At 38.9% G+C, this 21,388-nt stretch overlaps 1 protein-coding gene across 4 annotated transcripts in view; it reads right to left on the bottom strand.

The window, feature by feature from the left end:
• Positions 1–257: 257 nt before the first annotated feature.
• The window catches only part of LOC306901104 (uncharacterized protein), a 52,856-nt gene continuing 31,725 nt past the window's right edge, over positions 258–21,388 (bottom strand). Inside the window, exons 11-38 of one of the 4 annotated variants that reach the window (XM_079468615.1) lie at positions 20,307–20,590; positions 20,015–20,062; positions 18,625–18,690; positions 17,478–17,664; positions 16,100–16,202; positions 15,345–15,387; positions 14,505–14,613; positions 12,198–12,342; positions 11,518–11,585; positions 11,351–11,417; positions 11,135–11,279; positions 9,911–10,014; positions 9,676–9,822; positions 9,341–9,591; positions 7,861–7,986; positions 7,665–7,782; positions 7,282–7,533; positions 7,068–7,144; positions 6,762–6,943; positions 6,186–6,268; positions 5,768–5,935; positions 5,434–5,586; positions 5,056–5,117; positions 3,912–3,956; positions 3,430–3,480; positions 2,546–2,983; positions 2,175–2,472; positions 258–1,918 (exon numbers count right to left, since the gene is read on the bottom strand). In XM_079468615.1, coding sequence (XP_079324741.1) covers positions 1,860–1,918; positions 2,175–2,472; positions 2,546–2,983; positions 3,430–3,480; positions 3,912–3,956; positions 5,056–5,117; positions 5,434–5,586; positions 5,768–5,935; positions 6,186–6,268; positions 6,762–6,943; positions 7,068–7,144; positions 7,282–7,533; positions 7,665–7,782; positions 7,861–7,986; positions 9,341–9,591; positions 9,676–9,822; positions 9,911–10,014; positions 11,135–11,279; positions 11,351–11,417; positions 11,518–11,585; positions 12,198–12,342; positions 14,505–14,613; positions 15,345–15,387; positions 16,100–16,202; positions 17,478–17,664; positions 18,625–18,690; positions 20,015–20,062; positions 20,307–20,590 — 3,879 coding nt within the window. In that variant the 3' untranslated portion in view covers positions 258–1,859. The remainder of the gene's footprint in view (positions 1,919–2,174; positions 2,473–2,545; positions 2,984–3,429; positions 3,481–3,911; positions 3,957–5,055; positions 5,118–5,433; positions 5,587–5,767; positions 5,936–6,185; positions 6,269–6,761; positions 6,944–7,067; positions 7,145–7,281; positions 7,534–7,664; positions 7,783–7,860; positions 7,987–9,340; positions 9,592–9,675; positions 9,823–9,910; positions 10,015–11,134; positions 11,280–11,350; positions 11,418–11,517; positions 11,586–12,197; positions 12,343–14,504; positions 14,614–15,344; positions 15,388–16,099; positions 16,203–17,477; positions 17,665–18,624; positions 18,691–20,014; positions 20,063–20,306; positions 20,591–21,388) is intronic. The other 3 variants (XM_079468617.1, XM_079468616.1, XM_079468618.1) reach the window with 3 other exon arrangements.

Here is a 21,388-nt window from a genome sequence, read left to right as displayed (position 1 = left end):
GTTTCACGGCATCGCAACCGGTTGGCAACCCGCATCTTGGAAAGTGCGACCGATCCCAAGTTCTTTCTGCTCGGGGACAGATCAAAGACTTCATTTACATGTCAAGTATTTATACAGCTTAAGATGATCTTAATAATAATGACATTGGCGGCTTTAATCGTTTTATAAGAAAAGGCAACCTTGATGTGTTTGTTCGGATCCCTCTGAATGAAACCTGCCGGCAGATGAATAAATGGATGATAGAAAACAAGAGGAACACGAGGCAAAACTTGCAACAGCTTTTAATGCGAGGAAAGTATTGCGCGCCTCGAGACATCGATGATAAATAAAGCGGCGCGTCTCACAAAACACATCTTACAAAATGAACCTTCATAGTTTTACATTAAACACGTGACACAAACATTATTTACATAATATTAGAAGTTCATTATTTAGCATGGAAACACGTGTACCTGGATGTACAAATGAAACTTTCAAAACGAAGATGAATGAAATTCTGCTCCTGAGAAAATGCCGGGTTGGTATTTTAGTTCACTTCAAACGTTTCCTGAAGGCTTGGCGACTATTCTGTACTTTTCTGTATGTGTTCTGCTCTTTCCTGAGGACTATAGTGATACTGACAGTTCTGTAAGGCCGGATGCTTTCCTTTCATTCTTTCACGCCATCACGTTGACGTTACGTAAATCCGCAGGGTCTTCGACATTTTTCGATCTCTGCCGCCCCCTTGTGGCAGACTCGAGTCATGCAGAACCGCACGGAGGGGGGGTTAAAAAGCACTTACTGCTTTAAATATCAATTAAAGACAACAAGCCTTCAAAAGACTTGAAGATCACCAGCAGGACAATATTTATGAAACAGGTGGACAGAATGAGAGACTATTTGAGGACAAGCGTGGTTGAATTATGATAAATTGGCATCTATAAGAGGGAGCTGTAACGTACAGTAGGCTGTTCCCTGCGGATGTATTTGCGTTACCTGTCCAGCAGGTAGTTTTAAATATCAAATTGAAATATTGCAGCTTATCTGTTCCGCCACAGTCATTTTCAGAAATGTCAAACATGAAATGCACAAAAAATCCCAAGCCGTCTAATTTTGGGGTAGAAGCAACGTTTGAGTTGTGTTAAAGTGCTAAGTGGCATTTGACATCCTGAAGTGGAAGAGTACGTCACCTCTCTCCCTACTCGCCATTTGTGCATCTTCTGGACTTTCTGTCTGCACAATGGGAATACATCAATTTCTTCTTGTAATCTCGAGAACATTTAAATGCACGAATCGATTCGTAAGAATCTTACAAAACCGTATCGAAGTGACATGCGATTCCCATATAAAAAGAATCTCATTGTCAATTTTGATTCTCATTACGACGAAACAATATTTTACCGTAAAACACACACACTGTTGTGTAGAGTTACATGCGTCGCAGTACCAATATATATTTCATCGTATTACAGTAATGAGAAACACTTAAAAGAACAATTTTGCGAAGGGGCTTCATTAATATTAGAAATGAAATGACGTCTGGGTGTAAAAAAATACAACTTTGAAATCTATTGAAGATGTTAAAAAGTCCTCTACACTTAGGACTTGCAAAACAAATGTTTGTTCTGAAATGTCTGTGATTGGAAAAAAGACTAATAATGGAATTTCTGGGCAGTTCTTTTTTTAAATTAGGTTGGATTAAAATGTATTCACACTAAATGAAGGCGTTAAACCGAAAGCCCTATGCTGGGCGGCGTCCAGGGTTTTGCTATGAAGAAGCCGCTTCGGTTGACTTCCAACGTGATCAGATATGACATCCATAAGAGAGAGAGAGACAGAGCGCTTGGGGAAGGGCTCAGAGATAAGGGATGATGGGTAAGTCAGCAGAAAAATATCTCTCCGTCCATTGAAGGCTCTGTCAGGGGCAACAGGTGTGATGCTGTGGAGAGAACGATAACATTGAGTCACTGCCAAAACAGACGATATTAAAACTTAGATTTTTAAGGTTATTGGTATTCTCAGTTTGAATGTGGCTCTTGGACGGGCCTTGAAAGACGGAAAATTGCTTCCTGTTTTTACAATTTAAATAGAAATGTGGGAACGCAATGTTCTGCGGCAAAGAGAGCGGCTGGTTGCATTCTGCTTGCTCGTTGAATAAATTCCAAGCATCATCTTTTATTTGCGTCGTTCCTCACCTGCTTCCTGAGGTGCCAGATTCTTGCTCTTCTTCTTCTTCTTCTTGTCTTTCTTCTCCTTGGACATGGCCAGCTGGAGCAGTCGGGAGGGAATCTGGTTCTGGCCGTCCGTGCTCTGAGTTTTGCCGCCCAGCGAGAAGAGGCTACGACCCTTCTGTTTGGAGTCCATCCTGGAGAGGGAGTTTTTCCTGGGGCTGCAGGACAGCTCGCCCTCCCACGTCTCTTTCTCCATGGAGCCGCTGCTCTGTAGCTTTAAGGAGTCCTCGGAGGTGCTGGACGAGGTGCGCTGAATCCGTGCCTGTGGGTTGTATACATCGTTTAAATAAGACGCAACTGAAAAAGAATGATTTCAGACGGAAATGTTCGCTCACCTCCACCTGCCGCAGATGCTCCACTCTCTCCACCTCCCTCTGCATATGCTCCTTCTCCCTCTCCAGTCTCCTCTGAGCATCTCTCAACCTCTCCAGATCCTTCTGGTAATCCTCCTTCCTCCCCTGCAGCTCCCGCTGCACCTCCTCCAGCTCGGCGTGCCTCTTCCGCACCTCGTCCTCCCTCGCGTGGAGCATGACCTCCCGGTCGGTGAGCTCCCGCTCCCTTACATCCCATTCCCTCGCCCTGCGGCGTTTCTCCTCGACGTGGGCGGCCTGCTGGCGCTGGAGGGCGGTGGCGTCCTGCCGGTGGCGCTCCAGGCTGCGCTGTTTCTCCTGCTCCACCAGCGAGGGGGGGCGTGAGGTGGGACGGGAGGGGGTGCGCTCGTTCAGAGCCTGACGCTGGTCCTCGATGAAGGTGTCCTGCTGAAGGACCACAGCCTGCACGACAAACCCATGTATAAAACATTCAGCGTACCACAACGTAGAATCTATCATGTGTGGAAATGTATGTCACAATACAGAATATATTCATTTACATGTATGTTCAAGACCTTTGTTTTACTATATTATTGGGTTTAATGTAACATAGTATACAAAAAATATATTTTCTGGTTGGGTAATACATTTTTTATTGTATATTTTTATTATATTTTAATTTGTATCTTTTATAAATCTTTAAACATGCAAATCTTTACCCAAATTTAACTTGAACTACTATAGATACAAACTATTAGAATGTAGAAAGTTAAATACTTTTACTTTGTATTCACATATGTTATATTGTATATACATTTAAAAAAAAATATTTTGCAGTGCTGGTGGTGTTATATGTTTTTTCTATGTCAACATTTATTCTTTAACACTGCAAAACTAATGAAACAAACCTGCAGTGAGGACAAGAGGTCGTGCAGGTGGGTGACACTTGACAGGACCTGCTGCGGGGAAACAGAGAACAGGATGAGAACAGAACAGAACCTGTTGCATTTTAGCACTTTTCTTGCAGTCACGCCTGGCCTTGAATTCGTTTTTGATCAGGCCTTACCCCGGGATGCTCTTTCAACAGTACTGAAGGAGTTCCCATTTGTTTTGGGCTCTCGTTGCATCAAGTCCAATGATCGGTTATCCACCAAAATTTACATATCTGTGCATCCCATAGTTAAACTTGTCCATAAAACTTATTTTTTTTATCAATTTAAGAAACACGTGACCCTAAATGGTGCTGTCCTGTACTTAAATGATGACACTGAATAGAGAAAATGCTCAAAACCATATTACATAACACATAATATTATGCAAACCCAAGGTATGCGGAGTGTTTTTTATCTGTTCGTGCATAAGAGCGTGAGAATCCCCAGCCGTGTCTTACCTCGCTGTTTCTCTTCAGCAGGAGGAGGAGGTTGGCGTTTCCTCCCTGTGGAGAAGGCAAGCAGAGAGTGTTTAATCGGCCCAGCAGTTACCAGCGCCCAGCACACCGGCGTTCATTACACACATTACAGAGTCGGGCGACTCTGGGTACTGCTAATGGACATTTATTCATTTTCCACCCCCCCGCTTCACTAATAACTCCTGTTAGCTATCCAACCTGACATGACATATTCAATGATAACTGTGTGTACCGAAGACCGGCGGACGCTAGGGGGCAGTGTGGGTGAAATTATTTTGATGTTGTTGATTAAACATATTGCAGCTGTCCTTCTGCAACTCTCTTGGTCTCTCGGGACTCTTTGTAAGTCGCTTTGGATAAATGACTAAATGTAAATGGTACTCGTTCATTAAGACTCGTTCTTTATTTATTAAAATAAAATAAAAGTGTTGACCAAAATCCACTCTAAAAGGTTAGTTCACATCAAGGTTAATGAACTATCATGAGGATGCCGTTTTCTATATTACTTCAAATAAAGAATATCCATCAGAAGTTATTATTTAGAATAATATTTTAAATTTTCATGTTTATTTTAGTTTAGTTTTAGCGATTTTACTTACGCACAATTTCTTATACAATGCTATGCAGGTTCTATTGTATTTTATTACAGTTTGAGTTACGTTTTTGTTGATTTCCAGTGTATTGCAATGGAATTTTTCTTTATCTTGGCATTTTTTAAATAATATTTAGACCTTTATTACGTTTTACTTCCATTAAATAAAAACTTTTTAATGGTTTTGGTTAACTATAACACCTCCGCATCACAATCATAATGATAAATATGCAGTTGAATGATATCATTTGGATCATTTTTTGCCATGTGACTAACAATAAACATTGACAGCCAAACAAAATCATTCAATTTAAAGGGCTCGTGCATTTATAACGTGAAACTTAATTACTGTTATAGTTATAGCTGTATTTGTATTTGTTAGAAGTTGAATTCAGCGCTATACAGCTGAACATTAAACATCAAACAGTCTAAATGGCTTTGACCTTGTGGTTTCGCACATTATAATGACCTTATGTCAGAATTGTGTTGAATTAAGCCTAGTGAGCATGAGATTGGGGTGCGAGGCTACAGTACCTTCTTCAAAACGCTGTCAGATTCTGTTCTCCTCAGATCTTCACACTCTTCTTTTTCACTATCTACAGACACGCCAAATAAAAAAGCAATTTCAGAATGACACTCAATACTTTTATTGAGATTTACAATGCTAACACAATTTAACATTTAGTGCGCCGCTGCCTCCGGTGGGCTATATCTGTATTGCGGGGGGCCGGGGCTTAGGCTCAAACCAAATAAAAAACGTTGCATTCAATTGTTTGGAATTGAACTCTTTAAAACATGTGTGAACGGACTGTGTGACTTCTGTTACACTTTAATGTCATTAAAATGTGAATATACTATAATACAATTTTTGTGCATCTACATGTCGACATATGAAAACTGTAAATGTCTCACGTTTACACATGCTCATCTGGTGGCTATCAAATCCTGCGAAGGTCTCAGCTCTGCGCGGCAGACACACAGGCCCCACGTTCCCTTGGGCACAGGCCACCTGCTGACCCACCGCCCCTCCCAGACTGCTGTTCACCAGCGTCTGCAACATCTCCACTGCCACACAAACGCACACGCACATCACTAACCGCATTACATAAAGTGAGTTACTAAAGACTCCTGGAAGAACATTACAGCTGGAAATGAGCTGTTGCCACAGCTGCCGCAAAACATAAATGACAGCTGGATAACTTTGAGAAAACAGAGCTTCTACGAAGATGTCGGTGGCGTTTCTCACCTTCTTTAAGAGCGTCTATCATGATGGGTTCCCCTTTGGGCACTTCCTCATTGTTAGCCCTGAAAAGCATCTTAACAGGGTCGTCGGGTGAACCGCACATGTCACGGAAAAGCTTCATCTTCTCCAGGAGGAGCGAGACGATCTGTTCGTCTTTCCTCTGCACCATATCTGAGAGAAACATTGCTGTTTACGTACAGTAACTAATACATGACATTGCTGTTTGCTATAGAAACAAAATTAAATCAAATATGACATTTGTACAGTTATTTATTGAAGTAGTAATCTTGTCACACATTGAGTAATGAGATTTGAGGGGCTAATTGTTGATTTTTTATCTAATTGTCTGGGTTTTGTTTTTGTGGTGCGATATTATTATTATAAATCCATATACTGTATGTAATAGGAGTATTTTGCTCACCTCTCATTTCTTTGGTTTTGATTTCGAGTAGTTTCTTGTCTTCCTCGGTTTCGCTCGGGATGCCCTCATCCTCATCTTTTTCTCTGTGAACAAAAAAATCTTTCTTTCATTCCCTACTCACATTTTTCATATATACATATACACCCGCCTTTACTTTTATACCCTAACATAACATAATTGATATGAGAAATAACACTTTTTATTATATTTTTCATTCATTGTATTACTTGAATTACAACCTAAAATCGAATTATATGAAATTATTAAATATATTCATATTAAATTATAAAAATGTAATATTCAATTTGTTTAAATGATTAACTTCCAATTCAATTCAGTTGTACCGCTTTTGTATTTCTATAACACTTTTGCACTATTGCAAAGCCGGTTTACTATAAATACAAATCAAATTTATATAATACATCGTATTTTTTCAATAAACAAAAATCATACAATTACAATAACGTTAACTTAAAATGTACAACAGCGTTACTAATGAAAGCATACAATCTTACTGTATGCAGTCTCCTAGTAAAACAAGCCATTGAGACACTTGTGTGTGTGATGAAGACTCACATGGAGTGCATGGCGTCCTGTATGAGCCGCATCCAGGTGTTGCGCTCCTCACGGGAGCTGGTGCGCACCTCCACCATCTCTGGGCTCTCGATGCCTGCGGTGATGAGGAAGAGACCTCGCTCCTCGTGAGCCACCTCACGCACGATCAGCTTCTGCAGCGAGATCACGGTGGCTCGCTGGTCCTGATGATGAGACGAGGGCGAGACAGAAACAGGAGGAGGAGTAAATGAGAGAGAGAGAGAGAGAGGCTGTTACTACATGTTGACTTGATTTACTTCATTTTATCACTGTGTATAATATACCTACCAGAGAAGCAAAGACATATTTCTGGTCTTTTTCCTGGAGGAACACCAAGACGTCAGCCAGAAGAAGTGCGTGGACATCTAGAGGTGAAAACAACACAGATGCTCGAGTTATAACAGAGGGTCAAGTCTTATGAATACTTATTATTATCTTACGTCTATTAGTAAGCAGAGACATTCAAGCTTAAAGTAAAATGGAGATCAAATATGATCTTTACCCTTTAGTCGGCCAGCAGTGTTCTTCAGCTGTAAAGGAGCATCGTGGAGAAGCTTTCCGCTGCGCTGTAGATCTTCTCGCGCGAACATCTGACCGCTCTTCATGCGTGTGATGGATTTGCTGTCCGTGCGTCCGTAGATGTCCTTCAGTCGTCTCTTTTTCTCATGTTCGTTGACCTTACTGTCAACTGAGGCTATAATGTCTTTGACCAGCTGTAACGCCCGGGTCAGGTCCTCAAAATCTTCTTCGTTCTCTGCACACACGTGTACAAACCAAAATATGAGTTTGCCCAAGTGGTGCGTTTTGATTTTGAATTAGACTAAGGGGATAACCGGCCGAAGTAAAAGTTCAGCTAAAAGTTGTTGATACTGTGAGTGCTTATACCTCTCGTGTGCTGCAGGATCCTCTGTAACAGCACCGGGTACTTTGTTATCCGTTGAGTGACCAGTAATATACACTCGGGGATGCCCAGACGCCGGACAACGCTGCTGCTCATTTTTTTCTACAAACAGGACCCCAGAACTGTGAGATGTTTTAATACAAAGGGAAGAATTGTTCAGATACTGATGTAAACGTTTACCCTGATAAAAGCCTGGAAGCGTTTGTCTCTAGCGTGCAGCTCTTTGTAGACGTTCACTGCTTCGTTGTGTCGACTGCAAAATTTGCCATACACTCTCCTCATGCTTCCTGTGTTCGACTCTGAGAACTAAAGAACAATGACAGGAATCATTTTGTTAGAAATGTGAGAAATTCTAATAACGCAGTACATTTAAAAAATCCCAAGGAGGAGGGACTATAAAGAGCATAGGAACCGTATGTTCTACCAGAAGGACTACACTTAAGATGGGTAATAAAACGGGTCCTCCAGATTTTTCCTGGGCCCCAAGAAAACGTAATAAATATTTATTCATGTGATCTATAACATTATGACCAGTCAATTTAATGCATGCAGTTAACTATAAGCATGCACAACCAGAATATATTCATGCCCCCCGGCTGAACCAGCTTAGTACTGGGCCTGGTAATAAAATAGAATTTGTAATACAATTTGTACAAATATTAAAATATACATTATAAAAGATAAAAATATTATTTTAAATACACTTTTAATTAAATAATATTCATTTATTTAATTACAATAATTTATTTTTGTTTTTTAAATATTAAAATATACATTATAAAAGATAAAAATATTATTTTAAATACACTTTTAATTAAATAATATTCATTTATTTAATTACAATAATTTATTTTTGTTTTTTAAATATTAAAATATACATTATAAAAGATAAAAATATTATTTTAAATACACTTTTAATTAAATAATATTCATTTATTTAATTACAATAATTTATTTTTGTTTTTTAAATATAATCATAATTTGTTTGATTTCCATATGTTCATTGTAATTTTGCATTTTTAGAGATTAAAGTAGTGCTTTTTCAATTTTCAAATATGAATAATATATATATATATATATATATATATATATATATATATATATAAGAATTATGGTAATATGTGAAATGTTAAATATATATTCATTATAATTGATAGTAAATATAATTGTTTTATTGAGATTTGTGGTTTGTAGTCATATTCATTTAATTAATTTGTTTTTTAAATATAATTTTATTCATTTGATTTCCATATCTTCAAAGCAATATTGTTTTTATTGTTATTACTATTTTAAGCATTTATACCCGTTTATGCATAAATATTTGTGTTATTTTCGAGATTGAAGCATACAGTGCTTATTCATTTCCAAAATGTATAATATAGAAAACTATTATATAATATTTTTCCAGCCTTTTAATTGAGATTCGTGGTTGTGAATTAGATTTTTTTGCAGTTTTGTGTAAAGTTAAATCTAGTTTTTAGAGGTTTTAAATTGGACTCTTCCTGCATTGTATACAAATTATATTTTCATTAGTTGAATTGAATTTGAAATTGTGCTAAATAAAATGAAATATAATTCAAATATGCAACCATTTATTTAATCCCTTTCGAGGCCATGCGAACCCTAAAGCGCATACAATTGAAGTACACAGTGTCCTCACCTGGCTGACCAACACGTCCCCAATCCTGTCGATCACGATCCCCCCGTCCAAACCCTCCAGCCGGGACTCTCTCCTCCTCTCCAGCAGTGAGCTGAGGAACATCGTGTGGAGGTCCAGAAGATCGTCCAACATGGGGAACATCTTCTCTACCATCTGAACATCCAGCTGCAGGTCAGTCAGGACACCCTTGCTGTAGACATCAGACATGATCCGCAACGTCCGAACGTGATGAATCTCAGTCTGGATCAGCTCTGAAAGGATAAAGGAAGATGATGTTAGCATGCTCACATCGACAGTACACATGAGATGTGTTTGTTGGCCTTAATTCATCCTACCGTAGATGACATCTTGTCTTTTAATGATGTCCTTCTTGAGTTGCCTCAAACATGTTTTATCCACAGTGAGGCTCCAGGAGTCTGCCTCAAATTCTTTAACGTCCGCCTCGAACTCTCCGATCAGATGCCCGTCGATGATCTCGGTTCCTATACAGACGTGCGGTACAAATGCTGATTTATATCTTCTACATTGACCACATTTTGGTTTAATTGTGAAGAAAACAGTGGCGCTCACCTTCATCTAGAGACTCTGTGGATTCTGAAACTTTATTGTGTTTGTGCAGAGAGTCTGTGGATTGAGACAGATACCGCAAACCTTTCAGAGGCATTTCGTCAAACCTGCAGACAATAAAGGAGAAAGTTGTGAGGTCATCTCATCGCGTCTCACAGGAAGAGGCTAAGCCTATGCACTTTTTATTGACCTTTGCTTTTTATGAATAAAAAACATGGTGAACAGTAACAAATGACATTAAGCTCTTGACTGTTTTTGTGTGTGTTAAAATCCAAATGTGCACAATACCTGGATAATAATTCAATATGGATAAATACATTCAAATTACAGTAAATGTGATATAGTGACTCAACTGGGTTTTTTATGTAAAGGTAAACGTAAAGTTGTTGCATCAAACTTTTTAGACGGCTCAATTCAGGATTTCCAGATTTTTGTTTCATTCTGTAAACTAGTAACATTTCTATCAAGTTCTAAATAATAAATATTTGCAGCACATTTAGGCTATGTTCACATTTGACTTTTTTGACAAGAAAAAGTTGACAATGGCGCTTTTTTAGTAAAAGCGTGCAGCGTTGTGGTTACAAATAGCAGAATTTGTGCACATAAGCTTCATAGGCAGCGTATTGGAAGTCTAATCGAATTATAAACAGAGAAACAAAACTACAATACTAAATATCACTAGAAATGCAATCAAAAGGTATTGAAAGTTAACATTCAACTTACATTTATAAAAAACTATGCTCCAACCGGCGTTTCGGCCGCCATTTTGTTTTTTCGAGCTTGATCCTGCACGACCAATTACCTCCCTCGCATGTTGTTATGGAAACGAAAGGTCTCGCTACTCGCTTGTCATTGGTTAGCTGTAAAGGGTGCTTGACGTTTCAGAAAAGTTGAACTTTTTTCAACTTCAAAAGCACTTTTGGCACTAGGAGCGCTAAAAAAAGCGCTCAGAACATTTTGGGGAAACACTGTTTACTCCAAAGGATTATAATGGATTATAAAGGATTATAATGTAAAACAGACACCAGCAGCTTGAAAAAAAGAAGTCCAATGTGAACACAGCCTTAAACGGGACAAAATAACAAAAAACACGCATTGTGATTTTTTTCACATGCATGTGATTTTTCCCATTACTGCGTTCTTTTAAGATGCGCCTTTATTTTGATGCTCTACACATGCATGTGTTAAGAAGGATTCTCAGCCGCTGGTGGAGGTGTATGTACTTACATGGCTATATTGTTAATGGACATGCTTTTGGACAGGTTGCTGCTGTGGAAGGGCATAATACTGGTGGATCTTCTGGATGGTGCGTTAAAATAGTGCTCTTCAGGAGATAAGATGGCAGACCAGGGCCGTTCCCGCATTGTCGACGCTACGCCAAAAATCACAACATTAACATCAGCTTGAGACTATCAGATTTTGTGCTATTAGAAGCAAACTTACATTTTGCTCGTAGGGTGACAGCAGGCATAGTGGTCGATTCTGGTATAGCGAACGGTTGTTTCTGAAACTGAAAAGAGGGAAGAAAGTTGTTTTTGAACAGAACACAATGGAAACATTTTGGGCGATCTGTAACGCAGAATGTGTCACATTTGAAAACGAAAACAAACCTTCATTTTCCCTATCGAACAAATGGGGAGATTTTCTCTGCAGGTCTTGTGGACTCTTACATTGCAGACTGCAACAACAAAGACATGTTGAAATTTCAGACATGATTCATTGACACTTCGTAAAGTTTTCGCAACAGCCAAACGTAAGGGTTTGATATGTTAACAACTGAGGTCGTTGATCTAAATTCTTCAATTTTGGCTCGTGGTCAAAGTGGTAAAGAAAGTTGTAGTTGGGGTTAGAAATTCCTTCCAACGTCAGTCAGGAAACTCCACCAAGCACACAAATTAAAGGTCAGATTTAGACATACAGCCTGAACGAAACAGCCATCTCTTCAGATTCTGACTACAATATTATCAAACCATAAAGCTCCATAAAGCTCTAGTATAAATGTTGTTTAAAATATGAAACAAAACGAAAACAAAGACTTCTCTCTGAATGAATAAGAGTTTCTCTTTAGCAGCTCTGTGAGGAAGTGAGTGATGTTACCAGAAAAACTTCCCATTTTTGAGCAACGTCTTTTGAAACACAACTTTTCACAGCATTTGACAATTCTTTGGTGACACATTTACATGCGAGTTATGAGCGAGTTATGGGCCTTCTTCACTGAAAGATTTCAATTTGATAGTTTTCTTTATATCATGTGATGAGACAGTGGCAGGTTCTGATTGGTTTCTCTTACTTGTGCAGTTAACAGCATCTTTAGTGTTGAGCGTTTTGTTGCATTGCTGACATAAAGCCGGATGCAGCGCGATCGACGTGCAGAACTGATGTCCGTTCACCGTTCTCTTATCTTTGGCTTCTTTCTCCCGACTTTTGTCTTTTTCCTGAGCCGGAAACAACAAATAATGACAATAAAGATTAACGTCTGAAGCATTCAAACAACCTGTTACACATCCGTTGTCCTCACTTTCTTTCAGACATTTGTAAAAACCGTACTGTACTGTATCGACGTCAAAAACCTCGCTACAGAACCCTACCCACACATGAAGATGTCACTGCAATATTTTTTGCAGTGTTTCGAAAAACTACGAGTCATTTTCGAAGTAGTTTCGGTGAACAAACATCCTCCCAATTGTTGTCAAGGTTCTCCTGCAACAAAGTTCAGCTTCCCACTCGTAAAAATAGATTTCGAGTGAAGCAACTGCAACAGTTTTTGGTCATCCGTTACAAGTGCAAGGGACACGTATCTGTTATATTGATCAATAATATAAAAGCGAACAAACCAAAAAATAAAACAAAAGATGCTGCCGACATACAAGACAGTGTGACAGAAATCCATCAACGAGAAAATCGATATAAATCAAAGTGTTTAACCAAATGCAGATTTCTCTCAAATTCTGAACAAACTACAACAAAACGTTCCCACAGTCCCACAAGCCTACCTCTTCTCCCTTCCAAGTCTTTATCTTCTGATATCGGCCCTGTACCTCGCAAAACTTTCTGTACAACATCACTGCGGGAGGCGAGATTCTCTGGATCCAGACGATACGTTCAGCATCACCTCTCGTTCAGGAGGAAGTGATGAGCTCATGCTGGGAGGTGTGGGGACTTTTATTTCCTCTTTTTAATTGTCCTGCCTCACTCAAAACAGCGAAGTACTGATCATATGTAAACATTCTGGACAGCTGTAAAACCTCGATGGTTACTGGATTCTAGCCGTATAAATAGAGGTTACAGTGCATTAAAGTCCAGAGGTCTTTTGTATGGATATTACATGTGAAACTGTGACCAGAACACCACGTAATCGGTTTCGAACGCCCTTTAGGAAGTTTAGTTATCATATGCTGGTTACACATATGTACAGTGGTGCCAAAACGTACAAGTATTTTCAAGTTAGAAATATATGGCAACGTCAAATATGATATCAAACCAAGTCAAACAAATCTTTCCAAATCTTGTTTTTGTCTTAAGCTTCACAAAAATGTCCTAATGAGTCACCACATGGGTGCAGTGTATTAACACTTCAACAGCCCAAAAATATTGCCCAACTTCTTTTTGTCTACATTTTGAGTTTCGTCATTTAAAAACCATGTTGTCAAATGTGCTTGTGTGATCGATGTCTTATATTGTAATGCAAAGACATCCACACATAAATCAGAAGGGCTTTGTGTCCAAAAGACAGGTAACAGGGAATGAACTCAGAACGTCGGCATACGTAACATTCTCTCAAAGTTCTTTTAAAACTATCAAAAAATCTTTCGCATTCATTTCAAAAGAGCATTTTGTTCGTATTACTGCATGTGTCATGGCTAAGAAAGTGCTCCAGAGCTGTTTGCTGTCCTAAATTCTTCAAAATTCGTTTTCCTGCTATGGGAGTCAATGGGGCGCAAGATCTTTTAAGTTATAAGTATTCTTCGAAATATCTTTCATCAGAACAAAGACATTTATACAGATTTGGAACAACTCGAAGGCGAGTAAATGACAGAAATGTCATATTTGGGTGAAGTGTGCCTTTAAGTACTCTATGTCACTCTTTTAATTTACTGACAGCGTGTACTTTGTGCAACAATCTGATGATCTGAGATCTGTTTAAAAGAGCATGTCCTTGTGTGTTCTAACAGAAGCGAGAAAACCTTACATTTTCTACAAATGAGTTCATATGGTCGCATGATCAAGCTTGCAGATTTGCTTACATTTGATTGGTGAGCTAGAAATCCCTGAGAGTCGTAAATATTTCTTCTTGATTTCAGCTTTCAGTTTCTTTCCATGGTTACCAGATTTTGTGTTGTCTGATGTCAGTATGTAAATAGAGTGCTGGCCCTTTAAGAGGGCAAAATGCTGAGCTAACAGTACAAGATGAAACAGCTTCCTCTTTGGTTTCCTCTTGCATTCAGCAAGACCCAACCAACCTCTGACACATTTGACTTCTTCGTTCACTTGAGTAAAATGTACAAAAGAGTACATTTCTGTGTTTGATTTAATTTGGTTATTGGTTATTAGCGAATCTGAATCAGAAAATGTAATGTGAACCCATATGTTGACTCACTCTGGTTTTCTTGTACATTTTACTCTTCAGGTAGCTGAATGTACGGCTCACTTTGGTGGTGCTTTTTTCGAAATCCACTCTTAAGGGTCCAGGTTCCTCCTCTGTGATGCTAAAATAAAGCCAAAACTGCCATTACTATGCTAAAAGACAAACGTTATAGCTTTACAAGTACAACAAAGGTGTCATAGAACATTTTAAGTCCAGTTGATGTTTTAATCGCGTTTATTAAAAATAATATGATAATATTATTCTATAATTTCAGTATTGTGTATTTTAATTTGCACCAGTACATCCTAAATGATTTAGACCAATGGTTCTTAAACCCTAGGGGGCCCCAAGATAGATCCAAGGGGGACACAGATTTTGTGGCATTTAATAAAAAATATTACATTTACATTTAGGCATTTGGCAGACGCTTTTATCCAAAGCGACTTACATTGCATTATCATATACATTTTACATATGTATCTGCAATCCCCTTGGATCCAACCCACAACCTTGCGTTGTTAACGCAATGCTCTTACCACTGAGCTACAGGAAAGCTTTTCTTACAGATTTCTTAAAAATGTTATGCTATCAAACATCAGAAAAATAAACCACCAACCAAAAGAATTGATCTTCCAGCATTGTTTAACTGAATATGTTTTTGGTTTAATTCTAAGTTTAAGATTACAAGTGTTTATCTGGGGACCACAAAGCGATGCACTCGACACAAAGGGGGCCTTACAACAAAAAACTTTGAGAACCACTGACTTAGACAAATGATACACTAACAATTTATATGTTCGTATTACGGAAGCTGTACATTAAATAGGGCTAGCTTGCAGAAGGAGGTCTTACCTGTATCCCATTGAACTGGTTGTGCTGGTGAATGACCTCATACCTACAGATATGAAGTCAAATTAGAAATACCAACAACAAACAGCCTCCACGGCCACATGTTAGATCTTAACAAAAAAAGTCTGCGTTGCAATGCTCAGACTGACACTACTACAGGACCGGGACCGATAGAAAGAAACATCCCAGACATCAATAACATTAAATGGAGAGCAAATGGTAACTTGGAAAGGTCCACGAAACAGGCACACTATGTATTTCTAAAATACCAGGTTCAGGTTTTAAAAGGTGACTAGCATATCGAGGATCTTCTCTACACCTGATGTAAATTGGGATGGCTAATGGAACACACTATGCAGAGGTTACTTCATATACGATCCTGCAACTTACTGATGGTGTCCTCCTCATCACTTGATGAAGAGCTTACAGTAATGACGCTTTTAGATTTAGGAATAATCGGTGAGAGATTGAAGGAAAACGAGATCCTTCTCCTTCGCCGAATCCTTCCTACTGTTGGACGGTGGCATTACGAACAGAAAAGTCAAAGGAAGTGCCTATTAAAGCAGATCATTTACAGTAGGTGCTGTGTTAGGAGGGCGGCTAACACACACCAGATCATGACCTATCGCCCCTTGAATGTTAAATTACATGGATAAAAGGTTGTTTCGAGTAAAAATCAAGAAAAATATCAGTATAGAAGAATCAATGATGGCAAGGTTACCAAAAACACCAAAAGAGAGCTTGATAAACCAACTTACCATCTATATCCCTCTGGCTGATGGAAAACATTGAGACGGATTTGGTGAGGGGAAGAGCCACGGATGGACAGTTATGCCTCAATGGATGATACCTTCTTGATTTCTGAAAGGGATCACAGCAGTGATATTAGTACTGTTGCAGAGTTTTATAGCACGCAATAAAGCTAAAAGGACCAAGGGGCATTATTTCTGCATATCATTGCCGTTGAATGGAAACCTCTTATCTCCAAAACCGCTTCTTTTCTGGAAAAAACAGTGTTGTCAAAGTTGACAAGTTGACAAATATTTGTAAAACCCACAGAAGTGAAGGATGACCAATAGTGATCGTTTACAAAAAATGACAAATTTAAATATGATAAAATAAATATAATCAGGCTTATAAATAAACCTGTTTTCTCGTGTTTACATGCATATCAATGAACCGGCTAAGAAATTTGAGACGTGTTTCTCGCGTGCAGTGACGTCACCATTGGTAGTCTGTCTAGTAATAAAAATGCTGCAGGAAATCGTTCAGAAGCTGTATTTTAATATCTCTTCTCGTGTTCGCAGTACCTCATAATGCAACAATATTTTTTCATTTTGCCGTTTCTACAGCAACTGCATGATTCGAGAGTGGACTTATATCCGTTATTTTACTCTTACTTTCGTTTGGCATTTTTACTATTACGGCGTCAGGCATGCGCAAATACTCCAAACAAAACTTAGAGAAAACCGGTAAAAGCGTTTACATCCAGTTCAAAGTTGGGGTAATGTGCGAAAAACTACCTCTGTCGAGCGTTTCTTTTTGCTTACGCCGTTAAAAGAAAACCATATTATGCATTTACATGACCTAACACGTCAGCAGTTTATTAAGCATAATCGGAGTAAGACATGTTAGACGTGTGCATGTAAACGCACTCATTGACGATGAGGTATTTTTCAGTATTTCGCTAACAGCATTTTTAACAGAAATACTGTATTGACAGAAGTTAAGATATTAAAATCATATTAAATTAATGCTGGATGTCATTTTGTTTCATTTTTTTAAATAACTGCGGTGACATTGCCACAATTTTATAACCTTACACAAACAAATGTACACAAATTACTGAAGAAGAACCATATAGTTTCCACTGTTTCCACAGGTATTTGGAATAAAATACTACTGGACACTGTATGAAATACATGTTTATATTATAAAAGCCACAACTATACAAATAATATAACACAATAGTACATTTTAAGAAAACTCATTGGTATCTAGCACCTTGTATCTAGTTAGTACACTGTATGTACAAAAAGAAGTGCAAGCGATATCTGACCACAAATGTAGCAAATCACCTTCCAGATGATTGAGAACATTTCCCGGGTGACTTGACAAAAAGAAACCAGGCCTCACCTGACGCCCTGGACTGCTGAAGTCTCCCAGATCCGACTGTGGACCCTCTTCCGTGAGTGACATCAGCGAGCCCCTCTCTTCACTATCCTGTCTCTGGACCCCTTGCTGATCCTTAGACGGACCTCCAGACCGCGGCATCCAGCGTTTTCCATCCTCAACCTCGCCTGCCAGCCCCTCTAAACTATAACTAGAGCAAAACACATCACAGAGACCTCAGTGAATGAGCTGCTGTTGATCTGTCTTTCACAGTGTTAACCTTTACTTCGTTTTACAATTCATGTTACTAGACGACACACTGGTTTCCTTTTTAGCTGAAAAGTGTGCTGTGCACTACTGACCCACCTGATGCAAAGCATGCAAAGTGGACGTTCATGTTACCATACACCCAACACAAAAATGTCGATGTAGAAAAAAAAAACATTTGCACCGTGCTATTTTTAAAGTTTGGTGTTAAACCAGTTTCACGCAAGCAGATCTGTCAAAAGCTGTTTACACATTGAGTTACACTTAAAAGCAGACAAACTGTAAAAGACAAAAGCAGCATATTAGATGTCACAGCGACAAACATGATGCTTTCTACATTCGAAACGAATAAAAGCCAGTAAAATTCATTAAGTTAAACAGGAACAGATATAGCTACATTGTCCCAACATTTTTTAGTTTTTCTATTTATAACATGTATTCAAAATCACTTTTACTTTTGTTACCTTATGTAGTCAACAGAATTGGTCAAATTAATTGGTCATATTTTGACATGAATAAAACCGATGTTACTACATGAGGCAAATTTGTAGGTGACCCCATTGTGGTGCCAACATTTGAACAAGCTTCCTCTTACCTTACATTCTGCTCAGATGGGAGAATATCAATATTAGTCATCGTGAAAGTAAGACAAACGCAAAACTACATTGAGAAAAGCTGACGCTACACTAACTTACGTCAAACATTATTTCTCTAAGATGCGAGGCTGAATCAGCATCAAATGAAGCTAAACTGTCTCTCTGTCTCTCTGAGCTTCACTGTGCTCACAGACAAACAGGTAATGCAAATGATGATGCAAAAGCTCTTTGTGCTAGTTAAAGGGGGCGGGCTCTTTGGCTGGGTTTGCAGGAAGCTTGCACTTGGCGCGGTCACACACTTTCAGTACCTGATGAACGCTCTAGTGTCTTCCAGGTCTGGACGGATGGGGGGATCACAGGGGCACCAACTCAAACTGGGTGGAATACAGGGGGCACCAATGGGCTCAAAACAGTTAGAGGGGCAGCATAGTGGAAAAAGTAGCATTTATTGAACAAAAATTTATATTTGCATATAGGGCTGATTCTGTGTAACCATGGACTTTAAAAAAAGTTTTAAAAGGATGAATTGCAGCGATGGCACAAAAGAAACCTTTTTGGATCCATTAAAGAACCTTTCTTAAAGTTGCCGTACAACTGTGTTTCATGCGTTCTGACTTATTTACACTGTTAAACTTGTTGTCTTCTCATGCTTGACATTTGCAACTAGTCAAAAACGAGTTGGACGTATTACGTAGTATTTCTGCGCTCCATTCGCTTTAAATTGTTAGGTGGAGCGATCTCAGAGCTAAAAGATACCGAACATGAGCTGCACACGGTAAGTGAAACTAAGTCATATATCTGTGTTTTGATCGGCACGTACCCGCATAATGTAAACAACACAAACTTATAGTGAATCAATAGTTATGCAGGGATAATGTATTGCGAATTATGTATTGTGTGCTCGTGATTTAGCCCCGCACAGCCCTATGAGGTCGTATTTATCAGCTGTATCCATCTTTTATAAATGTGATCAAACTAAATACTCTTCAAGATACGAAGTATGCAATACTAGTCTATAGGTACTCAAGATTAATATGAGATTGGCAGAAACTGCATGTGTTATGGCAGCTTTACCGATTTCTTAGCTTTGTATGGCAAAGATGTTCTGTAGATGTTAAATGTTCCCTGACAAGTAAACTTTAAGGAACTTCAACTTCTAAGGGTGAATGGTCCCAAAAGTATACATCTCAAAGGACCGTTCAACTAATAATCGCATCCCGAATAAAACTTTGCATTTAAAATATAATAGGATATCTGTGCACTGTGCATAATAACTTTAGACTTATAAACACATAAACAAACATTTATATATTTAAGAAAAATATAAAATTGAATAAATGTTTGTATATTATTTCAACCATATACAAATATTATTATATACATTTGCATTTATAATTATTACATTTACATTATACATATACATTTACAAATACAAACTTAATATGCACAAACTTTTATTCTAGATGCGATTATTCGTTGAACAGTCCTTTTCTCTATACAGAAATTGTCCCCCTAAACTTTCACACTACTTATAAATATGAATCTTGTGGAAAATATTAAAACTATTTGTAATTCAGAATAGCCGGAAATCAAATCAAAGCTGGGCGGTTATGCTCGACAGGGAATTATGATACAAAATAAAAAAACTTTGTCGGTGTTTGTCATTGAATTTGTCAGAAAACACAAAAATCTAGATACCTTCTTCTGTAAAATACAGGCTTTTCCTCTCCTGAACTTCGCACCGAGCTGGAAATGGACAGATGAGATGAAAAGAGATGAGAAACACGGAAATACAAAAAGAAAAAGAGTTAATCATGCGCCTCTATGGGGGTTCAAATGAAACTTCTAATGTATGAAAGCCCTTCTCATGTTAGATCTGATAGCAATCATAAAGCAATGAATATATTGTTACAGTTTGTTAATTATTTACTCTATGAGTAGATTATTTTGCAATATAAAACAAATGAAGGAAGATCATAATCCCGTTTACCTGCGCCGGTTCATCTCGCCTCCCCCTCCCTGGTTCTTCCCGGGACCCCAGCTGTGTCTGCGGAAGGGAGAGAGCGAGCGTACGGTGGATTGGAGGAGAGAGGAGCGCAGAGGCACCTCCGTCAGCCTGTCTTTGGCCTCCTCCGCCGCCTCACCTCTGTGCCGCACCTCCTCTGAACTCTCGGCCGATGAGCTGGGGTGTCCCACGCTGGCCGCGTCGTCCGTGGAGGAACAGGAGATGGAGACTTCGCTGGTGCTGTCACCTCCACCTAACGTCTCCTGCCCCTGAGCAACAAACACCAGACAAACCGCAATTCATAAAACAATCATTCGAACTATGACTACACCCTGAAAAACATAAACGAATGCTGAATTTAAGTCATCGAAGCGTTAATGCCTGTAAAATATGACATTTTGACAAAGAAAGTTTTAAAGAATCTACATTTTGGGTGAACTATTCCTTTAAGCAAGAGCAGAGACATCTGCATTCAAACTCGACACACACTGTATGTTTATACAATGTGAAGTACATCTGCTTTCATACCCACCCCCACCCTACACCCCCAAGACTCCCTCACCCACCCACCCTCACCTTGTGAACATAAACTAACAGAGCTCACACACTTCAGCTTCAAGTTTTGATGGGTCTATTGTGATGGGTGTTGGCGCGGAGAGAGAAGAGGTGAAGAGGATTTGTTGACGGGCCTTAGAGACAGTTTTCATCGAGCATGTGCGTGAGGAATAACAGGGGGTGGTTTATAAGCGTTTATAAGCGTGTGTGAGTTCGAGGGAACTTCTAACCATCACGACCACGGGATCTGTGGGGGTGGAAACCATCAGGCGGCTTTAATATACAGGTGCCCTAAAACTGATGCAGGTTACATGAAACTACATATTCTGAGATCAACAACGTTTAGTATTTCTTCTTAGTAACTGGTATCCTCTTTATGGATTTGCGAAGGCAAGGATCGTTTTATTGCTTGATACGAAAATGTATATTTAGTATTAATGACGGTACACGGCGGTTAAATTGGGATCTGTTGTGTGGCGGGTCTCTTGTGTGGCGGGATTTTGAGGGGTGCG

Source organism: Barbatula barbatula, assembly GCF_947034865.1.
Source record: "Barbatula barbatula genome assembly, chromosome: 1".
NCBI lineage: Eukaryota > Metazoa > Chordata > Actinopteri > Cypriniformes > Nemacheilidae > Barbatula > Barbatula barbatula.
Note: the sequence above shows the minus strand (reverse complement) of the source record. Positions and strands in the feature narration are given on the sequence as shown.